This window comes from Paracoccidioides brasiliensis (assembly GCF_000150735.1).
Source record: "Paracoccidioides brasiliensis Pb18 unplaced genomic scaffold supercont2.2, whole genome shotgun sequence".
Lineage (NCBI taxonomy): Eukaryota > Fungi > Ascomycota > Eurotiomycetes > Onygenales > Ajellomycetaceae > Paracoccidioides > Paracoccidioides brasiliensis.
The window spans coordinates 1,825,473-1,840,054 of NW_011371359.1; the positions used below are offsets into that span (position 1 = coordinate 1,825,473).

General features: G+C 49.2%; 3 protein-coding genes across 3 annotated transcripts; all 3 read left to right on the forward strand.

Moving 5' to 3' along the window:
* Positions 1 to 266: 266 nt before the first annotated feature.
* On the forward strand, positions 267 to 4,121 carry PADG_01760 (uncharacterized protein; the record flags this gene model as incomplete). The annotated part of the gene is made up of 1 exon (XM_010759265.1): positions 267 to 4,121. The coding sequence occupies one exon, from the start codon at positions 267 to 269 to the stop codon at positions 4,119 to 4,121; it is 3,855 nt and encodes a 1,284-aa protein (XP_010757567.1).
* Positions 4,122 to 7,600: 3,479 nt separating this feature from the next.
* PADG_01762 (oxoglutarate dehydrogenase (succinyl-transferring), E1 component) lies at positions 7,601 to 11,102 on the forward strand (the record flags this gene model as incomplete). Its single annotated transcript, XM_010759266.1, has 4 exons — positions 7,601 to 7,855; positions 7,972 to 10,016; positions 10,084 to 10,457; positions 10,558 to 11,102. The coding sequence occupies 4 exons, from the start codon at positions 7,601 to 7,603 to the stop codon at positions 11,100 to 11,102; spliced, it is 3,219 nt and encodes a 1,072-aa protein (XP_010757568.1).
* A 983-nt stretch (positions 11,103 to 12,085) lies between these two features.
* Positions 12,086 to 14,539, forward strand: PADG_01763 (uncharacterized protein; the record flags this gene model as incomplete). The annotated part of the gene is made up of 4 exons (XM_010758758.1): positions 12,086 to 12,523; positions 12,634 to 13,334; positions 13,428 to 14,386; positions 14,472 to 14,539. 4 exons carry the CDS (start codon positions 12,086 to 12,088, stop codon positions 14,537 to 14,539), a joined length of 2,166 nt encoding a protein of 721 aa, XP_010757060.1.
* Positions 14,540 to 14,582: the final 43 nt, after the last annotated feature.

Sequence of the window (14,582 nt, forward strand, 5' to 3'; positions counted from 1 at the left end):
CGCTAGCTACCGCCCGGCTACCCCGCCCTCTATTATGACACTCGCACCTGTTATAAGCTGCGGTTTTGTTATCAATACTACCATGTTTCGCCCACTCCGTCGATGTATCCTGCATCCCAATCAACAGGGCCCGCCCCCCCCCCCCCCCTCCCCCACCGCGAACCAGCCTCACAATGACCCTTCAGTCTTGATCCTGTAGCGGCCTGATCTTAACAAGCGGCTGCGGAGCTCTTTGTCACCCTCCCCATCATCTTCTCGTCCTCATCATGCCTCCATCCACGGTGTTTTCATACCTGCGGCGCGACCACCGTCGGCCTAGCTCGCCCGCAACATCGACGACACACCCCACTGCCCACTCTTCATCAACTGCACTGCCCGGCAGCAATATTTCTAATCATCAACTTCTACCGCCGCAGATCCCGCTGCCCAGCCCGTCGGCATATTCCCCGAGACTTCCGGATACAATTGTTGGATCGGCTCCGCTGTTTGAACCACTGCAGCGGCAACAGCAGCAGCAGCAGTTGTTACAGCAATCGGGATCGGATTACAGCAATTTTACTTATTATAATAATCACGGTGGGAAGGCGGAGCAGGTTCCCGATTCACGAAGGAAACAAGATAGTAGCACCGGGCGTGACAATATTAGTACCATTTTTCCTTTGTCAGCATCTCCGCAGATAATTATACCTCCTCGGAATCCCGATCGTATCCGCCCACATTCAGCTGGGAGTGATAAATTGAAGAAAGCGTCGGTATCTGCTGATTCCCAGCACCAGACGACAATGATACGACCAGACCCGCACGACGGTAATGTTTACAGTAGCAAACCTCCTTCGCCGTGGAAACTTACGTTTGGCAAGAATATACTGTCTGACAGCTCGAAGAGCAGTAGCAGTGGTGGTGCAAGTGCAGGAGGATACTTTTATTCACAAGGAAGCACCTACAACAACAGTACAAGATCAAGACCCTCTCCGCCTGGATATGTGGAATCTAACAGCAACATCAATACTTTCTCTGGCGGCCGCGAATATTTCAAACACGAAAGCAGTAGCAGTAGCAGCAGCTTTCGACGCGATACCAGTAGCCATGATGCCGCTTATGAGCCCGCGCATCCTCTCTATCAACGAGGGAAGACGCGATTGAACCTTCTCAATCCCATGGCTTTGTTAGCCCGCCGTCGGTCGGCACGGGCGTTGGCGCTGCGTCCAGAAGACATAGGAACGGGTAGGCTGGCACTGCCTGCATTGCCAGATGATTATGATCCAAGGATTCGCGGGAAGCTCTTTCATGATTTTTCGGCGCCGCGACCGAGACCGGGTGTGCCAGTGAAGACTCCGCAGCCGTTGACTCAACCGCCGGTGGTGAGTGTACAAGATGCTCACAATGACAAAGTGGCATCTCCGGTTCCAGTTTTGAAAGATGGGGTCGGATTTGTGAAGCAAGAGTCTCAGGTGAATGATGATAGAGGTTTCCCTGAGATTGGTTCGAGTTACCGGCCTCCCTCTCCTGATCGATCTCATCCCATCGGACAGGTCCATGATAAACCATTACCTTTGAGACAAGCCAGCGTAGAGGTGCAGAAGGATAATCGCGCCTCGAGGTCTTCTGGCGTTAGATCATCCAGCGCAAGATCCAAGGTGTCGATGGTTCACGACAGCTCGTTTCAACCCTCGGGCTTACCGCGGCATCTCACAAGCAGCGCTTCAAGATTCAGTTTCGATCTGGCGGGTGGAGACTCTGCATCCCAGGAGCGACTTATGGAAGAAAGACACAAGGAGAAAGAAGCTGCCAAGAGGGCGAAGGCCCTGCTTGACCGATCTTATGATTCTGACTCTGATGATTTTGACTACGATGCCATAATGGATGACGATATGTTTGAAGAGAGGATTCCAGGCGTGAATGTTGATGCGAAATTTGGATGTGAATTTGATGACTATTCGGGTCAGGGGCACGTTCTCAGAGTGCCTGGGAATAATAACTTGTTCGTACCGGTGTTGCCTTCTGTGCTGTCTAGCCCTATGAGTCCACTAGACTTGAACTCCTCTGCGCCCTGCTCACTGGAACAGGAGGTGCCAACTCCACTGATGATAAATCCTAATAATACATTTGCTGGTCTAGCTGCAAGTGTTGCTCTCTTGCAGAATGGTTCCGGGGCCAATATGTTGCCTATTGAATCCCTATCACCGCAAGAGATATCACCACAGGCACCCTTCAATCTGGGGGATGATGAGGACGAGTTATATTTTGACGATGGCCTGATCGATGAAATTGGGGGAGAAATTGAGAATGGGGAAAAGTTTGATGAATCTGTTTTTGACGACGAGAATAGTCATCTCTACGAGAGGAAAACAGAGTTCATTATAACTTTACCCTCTGTGCCGTATGAGGACAACGTCCAAAATGATGCCCAAGAAGGAGCAGCCATGGCGGAAGGAGGAGGAGGAGAAGAAGAAGAAGAAGAAGAAGAAGAAGAAGAAGAAGAAGAAGCTGAGGGTGAGAGTGATGCTGGAAATGTGCCACTGGTAGCTCAGAACAGCGTATTACAGCGGAATATCTCCAGTCAAAGCGGTGGGATCAAAAAAACGTCTAGAGATATAAATAGGCGGAACATGCAACCAAGCGCCATATGCGGCTTGACGGAAGGCAATCTGGAGCAGTACCATAGTGCCCTCGCCCAAGCCGCCAACGAAGCCGCTCTCAACGGCCGCTTCGAGCGAAGCAGGAGCGTCAGCGAAAATTCCAGCAGTGATGGCAGCATACCGCAGTCCGCTGCTGAGTCGCGCCCAGACCTAACAGCGGACGACAGTCGTATTAGCATAACTGTTGACTCTCTGGCCTTCGACGACTTTGATTACAACGACGATGACTACCTTGACGAAGACGCAGCCATTATCGCTGCGGCCAACGCCGAGGCCCTCGAGAATGACGACGAGGGTTTCTACGGGCAGGAATTCGGCTTTTATCCTCAGGCTGTTGGGGATTGTGACGAGGAGATGGTTCTTGGGGGGTATTTTGGCACAAGGGGCGTCGATGGGGTTACGAGGAGTCATAGTGGGCGGGTGAATTTTCAGGAACCGAGTCTTACGCCTATTACAGAGCGGAGTGAGTGGAGTACGCGTAACTCTATCGTTTCTTTAACGGCGCACCCTGGTGTGATGGCTGGCGCTGCTGCGTCATTGGCGAGTCCGCAGCCGCTGACGCCTTTGGCGCATCTTGATATGGGAAGTATTGATGATGAGATGAATGCGCTTCTGAAATTGAGGAGGGGTGCGTGGGGGGGCAGTAATGGGAGTTTAAGGAGCAGTGCAGCGAGTCAGGCGCATACTACCGGTGGTTCTCCGGTTATGTCTAGTGCGTGTTTGGCTGCAGCGTCAGCGTCAAGTCGAGGAAGTCTTGTCAATTTTCATGATGTGTTGAGTGAGCAGAGACGGTCTAGCGGGAATGGGAACGGGAATGGGACTTCCTTGCCGGCTGGGTCGCCGGTTGGGGTGGAAAGCAGCAGCAGCAGCAACAGCAGCAACAGCGGTAGCAGCAACAACAACATGCAACATTTCTATTCGCTTTCTCAGTGTCATTCCCATCCCCATCGTGCTCAACAACAACAACAACCGCAACCGCAGCATCAAAATTACTACCAAGTTAGTGGAGATATATCGCCAGCGACCAGCTATAACAACAACAACAACAACAACACACCCCCGCAACCTGAAAACGGAAAACTCCTTGCCCAAACGGAGCACTCCGACCAACACTGCCATCCAAAACCTCAACCACATCCACAACCATATCAGCATCCGCATCCGCATCCGCATCCGCCTCCGTCCCATCTCCATCTCCATCGCCATTCCCAACCCAAAACCTCACTAAATATCGACACCGCCAGAGCCAACATCTCTTCCACCACGTCCGCCCTCTTCTCTCCATCCTCCGCCAAATCCCACAGCCACAACACTAACAAACCTCATCACAGACGCTCCAGCAGCGCTGGCGAGAGCATCAGCTATGTCAAACAGACTGATGAAGCGGGCGGGGATCAATGGGTGCTTGAGAGATGGCGCACTGGCGAGAGTGGGGAGCACGAGGTTGTGGAGAGGGAGGTTATGAATTGGGGGATGATATGATATGATATTGTATCTTCATCCTCGAGATTCCAGGAGGGCGCTATTTTACGATCTTGCTAATATTTTAATATCTATACATAAGGGGTACATTGCTTTAATTTTACTTGCACGATATATGCGATGATGTTTACGATATTCTTTTGACTGGATGACTTTGCCCAGTGTTTGGTTTGATGTTCTCTTCTATTTGAAAGTTTTTTTTTTTTTTTTTTTTTTTTTAAATTTTTTTTTGACTATCTATTTTCTCTCTATATATATTACATCTGTTATCTAAACAAAAAAAGGTCAGCTCCTTTTTTAACCTCTTGCGTTTTGGTTTTCCCTACACTCATTCCCTTTTACCTTCTCTTCATCCCCATCACCATAATATCAGGCATATTTTCCTTATCTTTTTTAATTTATTTGAATTTATTCACCTATGTACACGTAACACACGCACTTGTATCCATCTACGCAGCTATGCGTCCATAATTTATTGATTTACATGATACCCACGCATCCATGAGCCGCACAATGAGACGGATACGGGAAGTGGAGGCAGCCATTCACACTGCATGTATACATCCATCTACCTCCCTGTTGATTTTGCTTTTGGGAGGAGGAAGAGGAAGAGGAAATAATTTGGAGAGTTGGCATTGACCTTAGTACATGCATTGGCTGTATTCTATTTGTAATTTTGCTTTGTACATATGAGGTCATTATATAAAAACTCTACATAACTAGTTATCTACCTAAGGTGTTCACCTATTTACCTCCTCTAATCTCGCATGTTACGGTCAAGTGGGATGCGGAGGATGCCCGAGATGGCTTTGTGTTAACCCCCCCCCCCCTCTTCCCCCTTCCCCCCTTTATCCCATGTCATCCCCTACCTAGGTGTCTCCCCTATGTGGTATCTCCTATGTTGCCCCATGTTTCGGGTATCAACACCGTTGCCCTTGGCCCAACCTCTCCCCAAGATCCCTTCTCCTTTTCTCTATGTGACATCCATCCTTCATGACTCCACCCCTCGCTTTGTTACGTACCTAGATACGGTAATTGTCAAACCAAGGGTCAGGTGGATGGAGCGAGGTTTTCTTTCTTAGGTTCTATTTTCTTTTCGTCCCCCCGCATGGAATTATTTTCAGCTGGGCGGTTTCAGGCAGTGACTGACACTGTTTCATCTGCAGGCAACTAACCTCTGTCAGGCTGCTGGAGGTGGCACTGTGCAGCTGATGGGATATTTGGGATTTTCTGGGAGATTTCAGCCACTTTTTCTTCGCCCGCGGGTTGTTGGTCTGTCTGTCATGGCTTCCAAGGACGGGGTACATGCAACCGGTGCCCCCCTTTCAGAGGAAGATTTACCTTCCCTCTTCTTATTTCCGAGGATACGGATACTTTCTGTGTCAATATCTCTCTGACAGTCTTTTTATCAGAGATATCTAGTAATGGTAACTAACGATGGTTCAACTACCAAAGTACTACTGTAGACCTTTATAGACATTAAATATAATACTCATACACTTCTCTTAACTTTTTTTTATTTCATTTCATCTCCTCTCTTGAGAATCTTTCTCGTTAATTTTCCTGTTCTTGTTATCATATTATTAGTTGAATTTAGTTAAATTTAGTTCCCTTTAAATCATACTTTCCTTGTTCTCCTTTTTCCATTATTAGCTCTTAGTTGATTAACTTTATCTGTGATGTCACCCGGATTTATGAATGTTTGTTCCAGAAGGCTCTTTTTGTCTCTCTCTCTCTCTCTCTCTCTCTCTCTCTCTCTCTCTCTCTCTTTCTCCCAACGACTATCACACTGCTGTTTAGTTTGCTTAAATCCTATTTCTCATTAGAATTACTTACACGCAGCGTATTTATTCAACCGTGTATTTTACAACAATGCGTCGTCATTCCAAGGTTTGTCTACCCCTTTCGATTCATGAAAATATTCATCCGGAATCCTACAATGAGAAAACCTAGCCGCTGTTCAATCCGGGTACAACACCTTATGGGCTGTTTTGATTGGCTGGCCCGCTGCCAGCCAGTTTCCACGGGCACCAGGCCTTGCATAATACAGTCACATACAACCAGCCAACAACTCATTAACCGATGGCAGCAATGGCTTGCTGCAGCATCTCTGCTTCCAAGATTTGCGCAGAGTGGAACAGGTTTGGTAGCAAGCCTTGGTCAAGAAGATAGTTACCCCCTTACGGAGAGGTTGAGTGGTTACGTAGATGCGGTGTTTGGACAAGCCGCTTGCTTGTTTGACGCAGCCAACAGCTGACTCAAACCTTGGGTGCCTGGAGCTCCACGTGACCACTCCAGGTTCCCGCCACAACCGGAGATCAACAGGCGGTACTTTTCCCCCAAAGGACGGCAGGTACGGAGTCGGAAAGGTAGTTAGTTTAACGGTTGGTTCCTTCCTTATCTTCCTTCCTTTCCTTTCCTTTCCTTTTCTTTCTTCTTCTTACTTAAATTAAACCTTCCTCCTTCCACTTGACTTTTTAACTCACTTCCAACGTCTCTCATCTCAGCTAACGCCCCCCCCCCCCCCCCCCCCCCTTTTCCTGCGAATAGAATATATACATCCACTTCTTCGGAGCTTCTCATCTCAACAATCCGACGAAGCTCTCTCTATCCCCGCTCGTTTGCCCTCCCTAGCAATCAACGCCTGGAGAGAAGAATCACTCTTCTTTGATGAAACGCGAGTCTCCATAGGTGGAACGACAGTACTAGTCGACAGATCCCGCCTTGATAGTTGCTATTTCAACCTCCTCATTCAGTCTTACATCGGTTTCAGCGGACGGACTTGGTTGAATTTTCGTCGTGTGTGTGGTGGACTCGGATTTGAACGAAGAGGTTTTGTTTTGATTAAAAATCATAGATTCGATGCAACAGGAACGGATCGGAAGGACCCACTGGAAAAAACCAGACGGAAGCACCAGAAAGGAAAATATATGAAAAAATTGAAAGAACCACAAAATATATATATATATATATATATATATATATATATATAGAGAGAGAGAGAGAGAGATAGAGAGACAAGGAGCACAGAAGGGCAGAATTAAGCAGGGATTAGAGTGGAAGAAAAAGAGACCATTTGATTGGAATTTTTTTTTTTTTGTTTCTTGTTGAGTACATCTACCCTTTTTTTTTAAAAAAAAAAAACCTTCACATCCAACCATACACCTTTTGTTTACCAACCCCTCCTTTTGCTTCTGTTCTTGTTTTCCCCCTTCTTTAAGTTGGGCCATTAATCCTATGCCCCATCTTCTCTTTTTTAACAAAACCAAAAATAAATTCTTACTCATGGAAAATCTCTTTTTCATCTCTCTAATTTTAAACAGACACTGTTTTTTTCACTTGCAGAGACTGAAATAAACACATCTTTTCCCCAACTTTGGTGAAGAGACCTTCAGAATACAACCATCGACATCCCGCTTTTAGTGCGTGCGAAACGAAGAAAGGCAAACCCGGAAACAAAACAGAGATCCCAAAAAATCATGTTGCGAACTTCCACAGTGAAGGCGTCTTCGACCACCGCCGTCTTTCTCCGCCGCTCTCCATATGCCTGCAACAACATCCGGTCGTTTTCTGCCGTCGCGACGTCGAAACACTCCAATGCCCTGTCAAGGAGTAGCTCGAGGTTGAATCTGACCTCGAGGAGACCGTTGGCGGTTGTTGGATGCCAGCAGACGAGCAAGCGGAACCAAAAGAGACGTTATGCTGTTGCGGCTGAGGGGACAACTAAGGGTGTGGTATGTATTTTATTTTCTATTTTGTGATATGTGCGAATGGTGTGCATAGCTGCTGCAAATCATGAGAATATGCATCACGGTCTTTTATCACGGACTCACATATTTTGGCTGTGTAGGATCCCAGTGATTCTTTCCTCCAAGGGAACACGGCAAACTACATTGATGAGATGTATATAGCTTGGAAAAAGGAACCCTCAAGTGTACACGTCTCATGGCAAACCTACTTCCGCAACATGGAAGACGGCAATATGCCCATTTCCCAGGCTTTCCAACCACCCCCCACTCTCGTTCCAACCCCCACCGGCGGCGTTCCTCAACACATGCCCGACGCTGGAGCTACAAATGCAGCTGGCACTGAAGTCTCGAACCACTTGAAAGTCCAGTTGCTGGTGCGCGCATACCAGGCCCGCGGACACCACAAAGCCAAGATTGACCCTCTGGGAATTCGTGGCGAGGCTGAGGCTTTCGGGTATAACAAACCCAGGGAACTGCAGCTGAGCCATTATGGTTTCACCGAGGCCGATCTAGATGAGGAATTCGCTCTTGGACCAGGCATTCTGCCACGTTTCGAGACTGAGACGCGGAAAAAGATGACTCTGAGAGAAATTATTGCTGCTTGTGAGAAGGTTTACTGCGGGTCCTATGGTATCGAGTATATCCATATCCCGGACCGCGTGCCTTGCGACTGGATCCGCGACCGTGTCGAGATCCCCCAACCTTACAAATACTCAGTTGACGAAAAACGTCGCATTCTCGACCGTCTGATTTGGAGTTCTAGTTTTGAAGCTTTCTTGGCCACTAAGTTTCCCAACGATAAGCGGTTCGGTCTGGAAGGTTGCGAAACGCTGGTTCCTGGAATGAAAGCCTTGATTGACCGCAGCGTTGACTATGGCGTCAAGGATATCGTCATCGGTATGCCGCATCGTGGCCGTCTTAATGTGCTCAGTAACGTTGTTCGGAAACCAAACGAATCAATCTTCAGCGAGTTCAGCGGTACTGTAGAACCTTCTGATGAAGGATCTGGAGATGTCAAGTACCATCTTGGCATGAACTTTGAGCGCCCAACCCCTTCAGGAAAGCGTGTGCAGCTCTCACTTGTCGCTAACCCGTCGCATCTGGAAGCTGAGGACCCTGTTGTTCTTGGGAAGACTCGAGCCATTCAGCACTATAATAATGACGAGAAGGAATTCAACACCGCTATGGGCGTGTTGCTGCACGGTGATGCCGCATTTGCTGCTCAGGGTGTTGTTTATGAGACCATGGGCTTCCACTCGCTACCCGCTTACTCCACGGGAGGTACGATTCATATCATCGTGAACAACCAGATCGGTTTCACCACTGATCCCCGCTTTGCTCGCTCCACTCCTTACTGTTCCGATATCGCCAAGGCAATCGATGCGCCAGTCTTCCACGTCAATGGCGATGATGTTGAAGCGCTCAACTACGTCTGCCAGATGGCTGCTGACTGGCGTGCTACTTTCAAGCGTGATGTTGTCATCGATATTGTCTGCTACCGGAAACAGGGCCACAATGAAACCGACCAACCCGCCTTCACCCAACCGTTAATGTACAAGCGCATCGCAGAGCAGACCAACCAACTGGACAAATACGTAGACAAGCTGATCAAGGAAAAGACCTTCACCCATGAGGACATCGAGGAGCACAAAAAGTGGGTCTGGGGCATGCTCAACGATAGCTTTGACCGCAGCAAGGACTACCAACCCTCGAGCAAGGAGTGGCTCACCTCCGCCTGGAACGGATTCAAATCCCCCAAGGAGCTCGCCACGGAGGTCCTGCCGCACCCACCCACCGGCGTTCCCGCAGACACCCTGAAGAAAATCGGTGATGTCCTTGGCAATGTCCCCGAGAACTTCACTGTGCATCGCAACTTAAAGCGGATCCTTGCGAATCGGAAGAAGACTGTGGAGGAAGGTGAGAATATTGATTGGTCGACCGCTGAGGCGCTTGCGTTTGGCACTCTGTGCGCGGAGGGGCATCATGTTCGTGTCTCTGGGCAGGATGTGGAGCGTGGTACATTCTCACAGCGCCATGCTGTCTTGCACGACCAGGAGAATGAGACTACGTACACGTCATTGCAACATATTAGTCCTGACCAGGGGAAGTTTGTCATTTCGAATTCTTCGCTTAGCGAGTTTGGCGCGTAAGTTATACACTCTTCTCTATCCCTGTTCTTACATAATATAACTTGTGCTGACATGCTTTGCCAGCCTGGGCTTCGAATACGGCTACTCTCTAACCTCCCCCGACGCCTTCGTGATGTGGGAAGCTCAATTCGGCGACTTCGCCAACAACGCGCAGTGCATCATCGACCAATTCATCGCATCTGGTGAAACGAAGTGGCTCCAACGGTCTGGCCTTGTCATGTCGCTACCACACGGTTATGATGGACAGGGTCCCGAACATTCTTCTGCAAGAATAGAACGTTATCTTCAGCTGTGCAACGAGGATCCGCGGGTTTTCCCACCTCCCGATCGGATCGACCGACAGCACCAGGACTGCAATATGCAGATTGCCTATATGACTACGCCGTCCAATTTGTTCCATGTCATGCGCAGACAGATGAATCGGCAGTTCCGAAAACGTGAGTCCAGTCCCTCCATCTCTCTATTTACTTTCTTTCTTGCAGTACGTAAATCCAAGCTAACCGCAACCGCAACCGCAACCGCAACCGTAACCTCCAGCCCTCATAATCTTCTTCTCCAAATCCCTCCTCCGCCACCCCCTTTGCCGCTCCCCCCTCTCCTCCTTCATCGGCGACTCGCACTTCCAATGGATAATCCCAGACCCAGAACACGCAACCGGCGCCATAAACTCTCCAAAATCCATCGAGCGCGTAATCCTCTGCTCAGGCCAAGTGTATGCAGCCCTCCACAAGCACCGCGCCGCCAACGAGAGCCTCAAGAATACCGCCATAACCCGCATCGAGCAGATGCACCCGTTCCCCTGGCAGATGCTCAAGGAGAATCTGGACGGGTATCCCAATGCGAAAAATATTGTGTGGTGCCAGGAGGAGCCGCTGAATGCGGGGGCGTGGAGTTATATGCAGCCGAGGATTGAGACGTTGTTGAATGAGACGAAGCATCATAATCGGAGACATGTGTTGTATGCGGGTAGGAATCCGAGTGCGAGTGTTGCGACGGGGAATAAGGGGAGTCATCTTAAGGAGGAGGAGGAGTTGTTGACGGATGCGTTTGAGGTAAGGCAGGAGAGGTTGAAGGGGGAGTAGATTGGCGGGGTGTTTATCTTTGACATTTTTTTCATGTTGTTGAGTGAGATGCATGGATGAACGCGTTTGGTAGTTTGCTTTTTCGTGTGGATATATTGAGATTTCTGATTTCTCTTTTTCTCTTGTTTGTGATTTTAATTTGCATTGTATATTTATTTAAGTTGTTTTTTTTTTCTTTCTCTTACGGTCGGACATTAGCATAGTTAACGTTTCCTTTTTTATCATCTATCTTGTTCTAGAGTTCATTAATGCTGGCTGGCTTCCGCACGGAATGGACAGTATCCTATGACAGCATCAACAACATCGTTGATTTGTTGACGGACGCAAGAAATCCCTTGCTGAGGGCAGAGGGCCTGCCATTCCTTGCTATGTATGCTGTGGCTTGCTTTACTTTACTTTGCATGTCTTGTTGTTTAGGGATATTGCTTATATATTATATTTTTAGGTCCATTTTCAAAATCTCTTCTCTTCTTCCCTTCTTCTGTTATGTATTCTGGATGGGTTCGGCAAGGATGTTGTCAAACAACGCAAACATCCCAATACCAACGCTGTTGCCAAGTGCAAGATTTGACTATTCCAAATATGCTTAGCCTGTAATTCGCGCTCCAATATTCATGGAAAGTGCTTCCCAGGCCGCGCTAAACTTTTTCGGGCTCGCTCCTTCCCAAATGGATGCATGTGGCTTTGTTCTGCAATCCACGACTTCAACTTCAAACTTCAACTTCATTTCAACTTCACTTCAACTTCACTTTCAACTTCATTTCTCCCTTCTGACACTAATGCTCCCCCTTTGTCATTCCCTTTTATTCCCGCAAAAACTGACAGACACTCACTCACTCCGCTGCTCTGTATCCTGACTGCTCCACAGCCCAGCTTATCTCCCGCTGCTGGGCGCGGAGGAACAGAGAACCCACCAATCCCTTTACCTCGAATCCCTTTCCATTTTAGATACACCCCGTAAATACACAACACAGTCGCATATTATGGCTACCGCCCCTCTCCATTCCGGCGCTGTCCACACCACCGCTATCACCAGTACCAGCAACCCAACAGTCCGCCAATCCGCCCGCCAAACCCGCACAAACCCCAGCCGCACCTCCAAAACCGCTAGCCGCTCCACATTGGCCGGTCTGGGTTTCCACGGCAGCAGCGGATACGGTTTTGGCTCAGGTATTGGTAGTGCTGGTGCTGGTGGTGGTCCGGATTCAGCTAGCGCTCACAATGTTCCCCACGGCCTCTACCCGGCCATCACTCATTTTACCGACGCCATAACAGCGCTGCCCAAGGAGTTCCGACGGCATGCGTCATTGCTGAAGGAGGTGGATGGGAAGGCGTGGGCGCTTGAAGAAACTCTGGCGAAACAGCTTGATGCGGCTACGGCGTCGACGCCGTATGCGAAGTTAATGCAAACGGGTGTTCCGGTAAGTACTGGCCTTTTATGGTTGGATTCAAGACTTTGCACCTGTGTGCGGGACGGAGGCATCATGAGTACTGGTAACATGTAATGACCATTTTTGTTGCTTGGTTGTAGGCGAAGGAACCGATCAACTATGACTCTCCCGAGTCTCTTGCGCGCAGGAAGATTTTCTTCGAACTTCGCTCAACTCTCTCCGATCTTATGATCACCACCGACGAAAAGAACCATGTCCTCTGGAATGCAAATAACGAACTTGAGAAGCAGATTACGCGTATCGAAACGACCTTCCCCTACGTTGAGGGTGAAATTAGTGAAGAGGCGCGGTTGGGTAGTATTACCCACTGGGCCTACTCGAACAAAACTGCCGCCAAAGCTGCGGGAAATACATCTGAGCGTCCCCGACGCGAAACTGCTTCTACCCGTGATCAGAATCTCACGGTTGACGGTGAGACTAGAAGAGAAGGCGTCTCTCGGAAGCATCGCCGCAATCAACCCGATGCAGATGGCGAGGATGGACGGGTTCCTTTGCGAAAGGGTACAAGTGGGAAAGGCAGGGGTGGGGAAACACCGGCCAGTGGAAATACCCCCATTGGCGTGGTTGGTGCGGTTGCCGGCTCCTCTGCGGCCCCTGCAAAACGGAGAAGAGTCGAAAAGCCTCCACTCACCTCCACGGCAATAGCTTCGGCAATGGAGCGATCGGTTAGCGCGACAACAAATATAGGCACTGGGCGAGGTGTTCCGAAGGATGTTTCTGCTGCCGATGTTGTGAAGAAGAGGATACGAGCACCTAATGCTAATCCTTCTGCGAGGAAAAGGTATGTTATGAATCCCGTTTTCAAAATGGGCCGTTGGAACAACGGCTGTTTTGGGGCTCTGGATCCCAATTCGATCCTAATATGATGGAACAGAGCGAACACAGCAGCGTCTACAACCTCTCTACCTGCCCTTGTCCCTTCATCCGGTGTCACATCCGTCTCTGGTACAAAGGCCTCCAGTCCTGCTCCTAACACAATCTCCCGTACCGCATCCTCCAGAGCACAGCAAGGCGCTACCCAGGCGACCAATGGCCGTCAGAGACCTTCATCCTCCACATCGAACCGGGCATCCAATTCAAGTACGTTACCTGGACCTGTACCTGGATCCACCACCCACCTGGAGGTCTCTAACCGGGTTATTCCACTCGCAGAAAAACCTACATCTTCGGATCCCAAACTCCTCTCTTCTGCCCACAGAGAGCTTGCTAGTGCGAAACCTGACCACCCTCCTTCCTCCACTACAACTGGATTTAATGATGATAATAGAGTTGGTCTTTCTACTTCTACTACCTCAAGGCCGATGGAACCAGTCCCAAAGAGAGAAGAAGCCGGCCCCAACGATATTACCAACAACAATAACTCGACCAAACTAGATATAGCCGCTGCCACTGAAGGCCCATCCGCTTCACAACAGCCAAAAAGCCGTTCCTCCAAAAACTCTACCCCAGTCGTCTCCACCTTTGCCGAATCAGCCCAACAACTACCGCTACAACGAACCACGAGGCCCCGCGGTGGCACGTCAACAACGACAACAACCACAGATGGAGTACCAGGCACCACCACCAGCTCCAGCTCCACTACGACTAAACGGCCACATAAAAAGGGCGCTGGACTCACAGCCGCTGCGCAGCAACTTACCGCTGCTGCAGCGGCGACAGAAGATGAGGATTCCTCGAGACAAGGCGACGATGAGGAGGATGAGACAGAACCGAGGTATTGCTATTGTAACCAGGTTAGTTTTGGGGAGATGGTTGCGTGTGATAATGAGACGTGTCCGAGGGAGTGGTTTCACTTGTCGTGTGTGGGGTTGTCAAGGGCGCCGTTGAAGAGTTGTGAGTTGCTTTCCCCTTGTTTCTTTTCTCTCTTTATTCCCTTTCTGGATTGTTGCTAATTGATGTTGTTTTGCCCCGTGGTTAGCCAAGTGGTATTGTAACGAGTGTAAGGATAGTAGTCAGCGGAAAGGGAAATCGGGGAATGGAAAGTAAAGACTGGATGGCCCGTCTTGATCTCTCCGTTATTTTCTCAGGA